The sequence below is a fragment of the Gekko japonicus genome, unplaced genomic scaffold (genome assembly GCF_001447785.1).
Source record: "Gekko japonicus isolate JY-2015 unplaced genomic scaffold, Gekko_japonicus_V1.1 scaffold1346, whole genome shotgun sequence".
Classification (NCBI taxonomy): Eukaryota; Metazoa; Chordata; class Lepidosauria; order Squamata; family Gekkonidae; genus Gekko; species Gekko japonicus.
In genome coordinates, this window is record NW_015162521.1 from 488,299 (window position 1) to 498,725 (window position 10,427).

A 10,427-nucleotide genomic window follows, 5' to 3' on the forward strand; every position below is an offset into this window, starting at 1 on the left:
CCAGGAGGGAAAGACCACTTGCAGCTTTACCTCCTAGGTGATGGGGTGGATGGTGGGGCGGGGCCAGGCTAGGGATGGCAATAGAGGCGAACTGAAGTCATGGCAGCAGGGGTGGAGGCCAGCACTCCCAGCTGTAATCGCCCGAGGACACTGCCTCACCCCATCTCATTGCAGCGACCACCATAGTTGTAGCTGGTAGAGTTTTTGGCCGGTTCCTCCACGGCAGTGGAGGGAGGCCATTCTGCAGACTTGGTTGCATCTTACTCTGAGCCTTCAGCCGGACTCTTGCTCTTGGAGGCCATGGGAAGGGTCAGGCTGTCGCCCTGAAGCAGTACAGACTGTAGCCTCCAAGCACTGAGATGGAGCACAGGCAGTCATTGGGTTACAACAGTCACTGCAGGCCTCTGGGGAAGGAAGATGGCGGAACACAGGGCTAAATCTTCTTCCACATTCAGGACTCAGAGGACTTCACCAATGGGAACAGAGCTTTAGTGCACAGTATATCCCTTCTTCTCACTTCCATTGAGGGATGCCAGCCTCCAGGTGGTACCTGGAGACCTTCTGGAATTAAAACTCATCTCCAGACTCCAGGGATTGGTTCCCCAGGAGAGAATGTATGCTTTGGGAGGTGGTGGACTCTCTGTGGCACTGTACCCCACTGGGGTCCCTGTCCTTCCCAAGCTCCACCCCCAAATCTCTAGGAGTTTCCCCAACCTGGAGCTGGCAACCCTACCCTCCACCCCCTGCTGGTGTCTGGGGAAGACCCGGCAACCCTACTTCATCCCCCTCTCACTCATTCATCAAACACAACATTTGGGTGAGGTTGCATTCGGTTTACTAAAGGTAGAAACCCTTAACCCATGGGCAAAACCTGCTCTCCCTTCCCCCACGCAGATGCTTTTCAAACGATTTCCTCTCATTCATATGCCAAGACAGGCATTCTCCCCCCCCCCTCCCTCCCGATTAGGGTGCAAACGCTTGTCCAGCAAGAAGTGGATGAACCCTGAGAGCGGTGAGGTCTCCTTCCAGTAGCAAAGCGTGAAGAGTATCGCCGGGGCTTAGGCTGTTCTGGAAATCACAGTTGGCAACCCCGAGTCCATTCAGAGATGTCTTTTCCTTTGCAGTGTTTCACCCATGCTGTCCTAGAAGTCATAAAAAGAGGGGGGGGGATACACGGGTTACATACCTCTTCTTTTGAGAGCTCTAGGTGAGGTGGGCCTTCTTGGAGGCAGTCAAGTGACTTTTTGTAGCAGGAACTCCTTTGCATATTAGGCCACACACCCCTAATGTAGCCAGTCCTCCAAGAGCTTACAGAGCTCTTCTTACAGGAACTACTGTAAGCTCTTGGAGGATTGGTTACATTAGGGGTGTGTCACTTAATATGCAAATGAGTACCTGCTACAAAAAGAGCCCTTCCCTTCCCACTCAGTGTGTCTTGGCACTGCCAGACTAGGGACACAAGCAAACCTTTTCTTGTCTCTAGCTACCCCCAACTATACAAAAACTGATGCCGTCTTCTATGCCCCCTTCCCTCCTCAATGATGACCATTGCTCTTCGTCAATGGAGAGCCCACTGGCTGGCATATGTCTTTTGGGTCTCCATCCTCCGAGGCGCTTAAGGTGTGCAGCTACAGACCCATCTGTCTGCTTTCTCTAGCCCCACTTTTCTTTCATTCTCTTTCCTTTTGGAGCCAGGAGCACTGAAAGTAGCGCACTACGTGCTCCGTGGGTCATGCCTTTCCTCAGCTATGCTCATTGTTGGGTGAGGGGGGCTGTGATCTCAAGGTGTGGTTGGTGATCTCTATGGTTCCACCACCCAAAGTTCTTAAAGAGTCGGTTGGCTCACTGATGTCCTCCTACAGACCTGCTCGTTAGTACTCTGACAACATGATACCTGCGGCATCCAGATGTTGTATGCTGCAATGACTATGAGTACAAGATTTGGTCTCCTCCCTGTTGCCACTTTCAGTTAGGTCTTTACTACAGACCAAATCCGGGCATCTATACAGCATATTTTCTTTGGGAGGGACATTGGCTCAGCAGTAGAGCCTTTGCTTTGTACCCAGAAGCTCCCAGGTTCAGTCCCCAGCATCTCCAGTTAAAAGGATCAGGGAGTAGGTGATCAGGTGAAGAACCTTTGCCTGAGAACTTGGAAAGCCACTGCCTGTAATATACGAGGCTGACTTTGATAGACCAAGGGTCTGTCTCTGTGGACGGCAGCTTCAGGTAAGCTTATGCACTCTTGAAATGCACCGGGAATGATACAAGACGATTCTTCCAGAAGTCACAAGTCACCTTCTGCATTTTGGAGGTATGACTGACATATTCAAGTCCCTGGAATCTGAGAACAGCAGCACCTGTTGATCTGCTGGGAGTGATGTGTCCAGGGTCCAAGCTTGTCCAAGATAAGGTGGTTACCATTGCCTACCAGCTGGTTAGCTACCTGAGCCTTGGATGAAGAGGGACCCTGCTCTTCTTCTCCTTCTCCACCCCCATTAGGGGGTGGGGCCATGGGTGGCTGAAGACCCCCCCACACACTGTGTCGCCCGGGGCAGCTGCCCATGTTGGCCATTGGCTAAGATCACCCCTGCTCCATAGTACAGGTCCTCATTAGCTGCTGTTGGATCTTACAAGCAGAGGGATAAGTAGGGAGGGACTCACCAGGCATCCATCTTTTGGGGGTCTTGGACAATTCTCTTACAGCACTCAATGTCATCTGTGATGTCATCATTTGTGAAGCCTGCAGGGAAAAACATTAGGAAACAAAGGAGCTTCTTTCAACCCCTTTCAACCCTTTTCTGCAAATGGCTTGGCTCCACTAGGGTGTTTTCATGCACAGGAAATTCTTCTGGGCACTTTCTCACTTTCTTCATTCTCATGATGCCAAAACTCCCCCCCCCACATGCAGTACCTAGGGGGGCAGGTGAGAACATCATACTCTGGGAGGAGTGGCTGCTCCACAGGGGACCAGGTAATGGCAGGAGAGTGACCATTTGGGGGTGTGTGAAGAGATAGAACCTTCCTCCCCGAAACATCTCCAATCTCCGCATTCAAGAAGTGAGCCGTGACTCACGGACGCTCCTCCCCTGCCGCCAATTTTGTGAGTCTTTAAGGTGCTTTAAGGTGCTTTAAGGTCTTCGGACAGCGCTGGCTCTTCGGCTTTGAAACGGAGATGAGCACCGCAACCCTAGAGTCGGAGTCGACTGGCTTTCGAGCAAGGGAACCTTTACCTTTACCTAAGGTGCTCCTGGACTCTCGCTCTTTTCTACAGCTACAGATAGACTAACACGGCTACCCGCCCTGAGCCGGCCATGGCTGGGAGGGCAGGGTTTAACTATAATAAATAAATAAATAAAAATAAATCGATCCACATTCAAGAGATTTCACGGACCTTCATCTAGACGGGCCGATATGAGCACGGTACTTACTGCTGCAGGACTTGTTGCACACATTTTTCGACGGATACGTCCCATCGGCGCACCAGTATTTGCCGTTGATCTGGAAGATCCCGTAGTCTCGGCTGCCGTCCGTATTTGGGGGCCCCACGGCATTGGTATTGTATCTGCTCTCGTGATACGCCATGCAGACCCCTGCAACAAATGGAGCAGGAAAGGGGGGCTAGCAAGGAAACTGCAGCCGGGAAGAACTGTACAGAAAGAAATAATATGCAACTCGACTGGGTTTCAGCCTTCTAAAATCTCAGAACACGTTGATGCTGAGGATCGAACGTGAGCCGCGGCGACGCCAGTGGAAAGATCAACTTCGAAACGCCAAAGCCCAACGCAAAACAGATCTGTCCATGCCAGCCTCCTGGTGGGACCTGGGGATGCCCCAGAACTGCAGCTCATCTCCAGACTACAGAGATCAGCTCCCCTGGGAAAACAAATGTATCAAAAACAAGACAGGCTTTGGTGTGACTACAACAGAAAAAATAAGCTCACCGAAGAAAATCACTCTTCTTTCATTTTAACACACTTAGTTGTACTTCTATCACAAATTTCCCGTATTAAACAACGTTCATTCTTGTGTGAAGTGCATTTCGTGGACATCAGCAAAGCCAGTAAATAGTAACAAGTTATAGTTATTTAAGGAGCTGCGGTGGCTCAAGTGGTTAAGACGCTGAACTGCAGGCTCTGGAAGGTCGGTAGTTCAGCAGTTCGAGACCCGAGTGCGCCGCATGATGGAGTGAGCTCCCGTCTCTAGTTCCAGCTCCTGCCAACCTAGCAGTTCGAAAGCAAGAAACTGCAAGTAGATAAATAGGTACCACTTCGGAGGGAAGGTAACAGCGTTCCATGCGCCTTGGTGTTTAGTCATGCCAGCCACATGACCACGGAAACGTCTTCGGACAGTGCTGGCTCTTCAGTTTTGAAATGGAGATGAGCACCGCAACCCTGGAGTCGGATTCGACTGGCTTTCGAGCAAGGGAACCTTTACCTTTACTTTACCTATAGTTATTTATTCATTAGACTTTTACCCCGCCCTCCCGCCGAGGCGGCTCAGGGCGGCTTACAATGGTTTAAAAACCAGTAAAAACAGTATAAGAATAAATACAGAATACAATCAGTAAAATAAGCAAATATAGCTTATTAGATTTAAAATTACAGTTTAAGCATTACAGTTTAAGCATGGCGGCCAACTGTTATAAAGTGCTAGATCAGGGTGGTCTGGGCTATTCAAATGCTTGCCGGAACAGCTCGGTCTTTACCGCTCTACGGAATTGGTGGAGATCCCGCAGTGCTCGAATTTCATTTGGGAGCTGATTCCACCATATTGGTGCTCCATAGTTGTAAAAACGAGGACTTTTCAGTCTGCTTTGTACACGTCACAGCTCCGCCACGACGTCTTAAAGAGCAAACATTCCAGGAGCAGAGCCAAAACGGTGTTAAGAACAACTACATCAAGATTTTGCATTGTTTTCTATTGTACTCATGTTATTATTTACTGGCTTTGCTGATGTCCATGAAATGCACTTCACAGAAGAATGAATGTTGTTTAATATGGGAAATTTGTGATATAAGTACAACTAAGTGTGTTAAAATGATAGACGAGGGATTTTCTTTGGTGAGCTTATTTCCCCCCCCTGAAGAAAATGGCTGCTTTGGAGGGTGGACTCTCTGGCTTGTACCCCACTGAGGTCCCGGTCCTCCCCAGGCTCCACCCCCCAAATCTCCAGGAGTTTCCCAACCTGGAGCTGGCAACCCTTTTCCCCCACCAACCTCCAGTGGCCGGGGGGGGGGGGGGGGGGACCCGGGAACCCTACATGGGACTCATTGCCACCTAGTCACCCTTTCTTCATTGATCTCATTTATTACTCCAGGTTCTCGGATCCAAAGCCTGTCTGCACACGTGTTCTCATGCTACTGTCTTATATAATACTGATTGACAGAATAAAAAGCAGGCTTTCGATGCTCCTAGCGGAAAGGGGCGGGGATGCTACGTGGCCGGTCTATTCTCACCTTACTACCCGTTTACCTGCTGAATTCGGGTCCAGCGAGGAAATACTTCATTGGGGTCCCCCCATTTACTGAATCCACCCAATAGGGAACAAATCAACTCGCAAAAGGTGCTTACTTTTCTGGCTGTGATGTGTATGGGGGGAGGGAGAGCTACACGGCGTCCCTCTATTGTGTCCCAGGCTTGCCTATTTTGTCCCCCATACCAACTCCCCAACTGGGCTTGTTCATGCTGGCTTTCTTATGGGGGCTGCACTTTCACATTGCCAGCTGCCTGGTCCTTTTGACTGGAGATGCTGGGGACTGACCTTGGGACATTCATGCCTGGGGTCTTGGAATGGAAGCATAGAAAGAAATGGAAGAAGAAGAGATTGGATTTATACCCCACCCTCCACTACCCGGAGGAGTCTCAGAGTGGCTTACAAACTCCTTTCCCTTCCCCTCCCCACAACAGACACCCTGTGAGGTAGGTGGGGCTGAGAGAGCTCTTGACAGAATTCTGACAGAAACTGCTCTTTTTCAAGAACAGCTCTGACAGAACTATGCCTTGCCCAAGGTCATCCTGCAGCTGCAAGTGGAGGAGTGGGGAATCAAACCCGGTTCTCCCAGATTAGAGTCCACGCACTTAACCACTACACCAAACTGACTCTCACATGCCAAGAAGACCAAACACGTGCAAAGAGCAAACTCACAGTCCCCCAGTTTGTAGCCGTGGAACCCGTCCATGCCGTGGCTTTTCAGAGTCTTGGCCAGTTCACATTTCTCCATAGTTTTGGCTTCATTTGCAGCGATCAGGAGAAAGAGGAGGGTGGTGAGAGCCTGGATCTTCATGGCGGCAGCTCCCTGGAGGGTGAGGTGAAGCTTTGCCCAGGTCCCCACGGGCTTTTATAGCCCGGGCCGCTGGTATTTGAGGGAGGACACGGCAGACGAGCAGGAAGACAGCTGGTGATTTTCCTGGAACCATTTTGCATGCTAATGACCGATCAGGATTATCTTCTCTTGCCTCCTCGATAGTAAAGGGAAGCGGTCAACCTGTTGACCAATGGCATAAATACCCATCTCACAAGGAAACAACCATGCTTGAGAATAAGATTGCAATGCTTCAGGTGACGGGAAGAACATATGCTAATTTGGGGATACCGAGAAGCTCAGCACAAACATGATTGCCGGGAAACTTCCCTGGATTGAACTTCCCCAGTTACAAAGGAGGCGAGCTCTGGATTGGGTCACCTGGATGTCTTCTGTTGAAATTCATCACAGGCACTTAGCCAAGTATCTTTACAGTTAGGCAAAGCCCTCTTGCTGGGCTTTGTCTTGGAAGTAAACAATATACATTTTTTTGTTTCACCATGCATCTGTTTTTGTCCTTGCACAATCCATAAACAAAATCTTCGCTACTGGAAAGAGGTAAATATTCCCTGGGGCCATGGTCAAATCATTACAGTGACCTACTTGTTGATGGAATCACTTGTAGTCGATCCCCTCTTTGCACCTGTACAGTCAGATGCATTATTGAAATAAATCTCCAGAGGATATTTTGCTTGTTTTCAGTTCCTTTGCAATCAGCAGTTTTATCCAGAAGCGACTGCAAATGCTGATTGCTAGGTTCATGGACAGACACCAAAGATAACCGGAGATACCTAAGTAGTAAATCTCAATGTACAAATATCAAACAGATTTCCCCCCTTTAAACAACTGGAAGCAGTGGCAGCAGCAGATGAAGGTAGCAGCTGTAACCATCCAAACAAAAACTCTTAACTCAGATATGAAGCAGGCTGGAAGATAACTAAAGTGACATTGGCGGAAGGCTCAGGACGAATCTGACAGAGCACATCGCAGAGCCCATTTGCATGCCTATGGAGATGGTATAGCGGATGGGATGGCTCCACTGCCGTTGTGCCTCTGCACTAGCTTAAATGAATCTTCTCCAAACAATGTCCAAACAAGCACAGAGAAAGACGGCGTCACAGCAGCACGAAACTGATTTAAAAATGCAAATGCAGATTGGACCAGTGTTCCTTCATATATTGCCGAATTGCAACAGCTGGCACAGCATTGCTACTTTTCAAACTTAGCGGAGACGTTGCGTGATCGGTTGGTTTGTGGACTGCACGATGAAGCTTTACAGAGGTGTCTGTTTGCAAAGAAACAGCTCACATTTCAGACTGCACAAGAGGAGGCTTCAGCTGCTGAGGCAGCAATGGTAAATACAAGGGAAGTCCGTTTGGCAAGAAACCCATCGTACTCCCAATTGCAATTGTAAGTTGATGGCTTAAAACAGCCCCAATACCATATGGGGATGCATCGCATGTCAGAATTACTGGGTTTTGTTCATCATAGTGGACCAACACACTATCAGACGCCAGCAACTTTTTTTGCATCGCAAAAGGCCCTCTCATGCTGAGCTGTCCATTCCCACTTTGCCAGCTTGTCCAAAAGACAATGCAAAGGTTCTGCCACTGTTGCCTTATGCTGACCATAAACCGTGGTTGGGACTGTCTGTCCCTGACCGACAGACACCGCAGATATTGTTGCCGTGTATGCTTTGATGGGCAATTTTTTTGAATGCTTATGAATATACCCTGTTACACAGGCCGGGTAAAGGTATTGCCCATGTCGATGCTCTGAGTCATTTTCCTTCGCCGATTCTCCTCCTCCATTAGAGGTGTTCATGTTAGAGTCCCTTCCTGAACCACCCCTTCATGCAACTGATATTGCAGCAACATCAGCTAAGGGTGGCCAGTGGGGAAGCTTGAGGAGAAATTTGCACCATTTGCAGGGCTCTAGTCGGGGGGGAGCTCTCAGGTACGGAGCTCCGGAAGAGAACCTCTAGGGGGCGGGGCGGTCACGTGGTGAAGCCCCGCCCCCTTCTTTACCCCGCCCTCTGCTTCGATCCTCATTCCGTTTGGGAATGAGGATGAAGCAGGAGGGTAAGTAGCCGGGCCTTCTGACACACTTCCGGTGATGTCAGGGGGTGTGGCCTTCTGTCACTTCCGGTGATGTCAGGGGGCGTGGCATATGCAAATAAGTTATGCTAATGAGTTATGCTAATGAGCTCCGGCAGCTCTTTTTCTACAACAAGACCCCTGACCATTTGTGATGAGACAGCATGAACGATCAGTGCATAAAGACTGCCTTTTGTGGGGAAAAAGAGTGGTCATCCCTACAGTTTTGAGGCATTGTGTGTTGGAGGCACTCCATGTTGGACACCCAGGCATTGTGCAAATGAAAGCTCTTGTGCGCAGTTATGTATGGTGGCCCAAGATGGATAGTGAAGTGGAAGAGTGGGTAAAGAGATGTAATGAATGTCAGGCCTTAAAGCCAGCCCCGCCACATGCCCCAGTTCACTGGTGGGAGGCAATGAAAACCCTGTGGTCACCGCTGCATATTGATTTTGCTGGTCCTTTTCAGGGCCAGAGTTTCCTGATAGTAGCTGATTCATTTTTGAAGTGGTTGGAAGTTATCCCTGTTTCGTCAATGACATCTTGTGTTGTTATTAAGGCATTGCATCGACTCTTTGTGACACATGGATTGCCAGATGTGATTGTCCTGGATAATGGAGCCCAGTTCACATCAGAGGAATTTCATATATTCCTTGCTAACAGTTTGATTCGTCATGTGACCTCAGTCCCTTTTCATCCAGCTACTAATGGACAGGCTGAGAGAATGGTAAGGACTACTAAGGTTTGAGACAAATCAATGAAGGTGACTGGGATCGCTGCCTGGTTAGTTTTCTTTTGACACAGCATATTATACCTCCTACCACAATAGGCATGAATCCTGCGTAACTGTTAATGAACAGGCGTTTGACAACCCACCTGGATCAGATACACCTCGATTTAACTGAGGATCGACCAGGGGATAGAGATGTTCAATGGCCTGTCCTCTCGTATGTCCCGGATGATCCTGTTTATGTTAGAAACTACGGTTCAGGTGCAGCATGGATTCCTGCTATGATGATGCAAGCTGCGGGACCAGTGTCGTACCAGACAGAAACATCAGATGGCCTTGTGCTGCGACGGCATGTGGACCAAATGTGGGGGCGGGTGCCAGGAGTAACCATTCCTGTTGTTCCTGTAGGTGCTAGTACTACTCCAGCAGTGGGGGTGGGGGAGTTGACCCTTGTTCAGGAACCAGTGCAAGAGCCTGTGGGTAGGGAGCCTGAACATCAAAATGAGCTGGAGGCCACAGGAACAGTAGAAAGGGCATCAGAGTCTATATCAACTCAAATGCAGAACCAAGGTCGCCCACAGCATGAGAGAGTTCAACCAAGGTATTTACAGGATTATGTTAGCTAGGGACCAACCGAATTCACATTCCTAATTGTAACTCCGGATGTTTCCTGACCAATGAGACTGAAGGAGAGTGATACTTGGCGATCGCGGATAGGGTTTTGCTTTTGCATATAATTATATGAACACCTTTATAATGCCATGTAACCAATGTTTTAACTGAGCTTCTTGAAAGTTCCCTTTACTGGACAGGAAAGCCTTTTAACGTTCACTGCCGAATTTGACTCGTGTGATCATTTAGACAAATAGTTTTTTGTCGCGAACAGTTTCACAGTAGATCCGCCCCTGTGTGCAAAGAAGCAGTGTGCATGGAGTTTCTGAGATAGTGAGGAACAGCAGGAGTTGACTGAAAGAGAAACCCATTGCAATGCAAAGTCTCTTGGTCTCTGGACATCTCTTCTAGGGTGGCTCTGGTGTCTTGCAGGAATCCCCCTTTATTTCCACCTGTGCCCCGCTCCCCCCCCCCAGGAAACCATATTCAACTACGATTGCCTGCTCCTCAGTCAGGGCTCTACTGGTAGCAGGAGCTCCTTTGCATATTAGGCCACACCCCCTAGTGTAGCCAATCCTCCAAGAGCTTACAGAGCTCTTCTTACTGGGGCTACTGTAAGCTCTTGGAAGATTGGCTACACTAGGGGTGTGTGGCCTAATACGCAAAGGAGCTCCTGCTACCAGTAGAGCC

The 10,427-nt window shown here is 49.1% G+C and overlaps 1 protein-coding gene across 1 annotated transcript; it reads right to left on the reverse strand.

The window, feature by feature from the left end:
- Window positions 1-972: 972 nt before the first annotated feature.
- Window positions 973-6,293, reverse strand: LOC107106139 (lysozyme C, milk isozyme-like). The gene is made up of 4 exons (XM_015406235.1): window positions 6,146-6,293; window positions 3,429-3,590; window positions 2,662-2,740; window positions 973-1,142 (listed from the first exon to the last, which is right to left on the reverse strand). The coding sequence occupies exons 1-4, from the start codon at window positions 6,282-6,284 to the stop codon at window positions 1,076-1,078; spliced, it is 447 nt and encodes a 148-aa protein (XP_015261721.1). The 5' UTR covers window positions 6,285-6,293; the 3' UTR covers window positions 973-1,075.
- Between the last annotated feature and the right edge of the window lie 4,134 nt (window positions 6,294-10,427).

What these genes read in the sequence shown, in the direction of transcription:
- LOC107106139 (XM_015406235.1), bottom strand. Translation starts at nt 6,284, where the DNA reads ATGAAGATCCAGGCTCTCACCACCCTCCTCTTTCTCCTGATCGCTGCA. An exon ending in GTGCAACAAGTCCTGCAGCA is followed by an intron (nt 2,741 to 3,428) that starts GTAAGTACCGTG and finishes TTTTCCCTGCAG; the next exon opens with GCTTCACAAATGATGACATC. An exon ending in CCCCAAAAGATGGATGCCTG is followed by an intron (nt 1,143 to 2,661) that starts GTGAGTCCCTCC and finishes TATGACTTCTAG; the next exon opens with GACAGCATGGGTGAAACACT.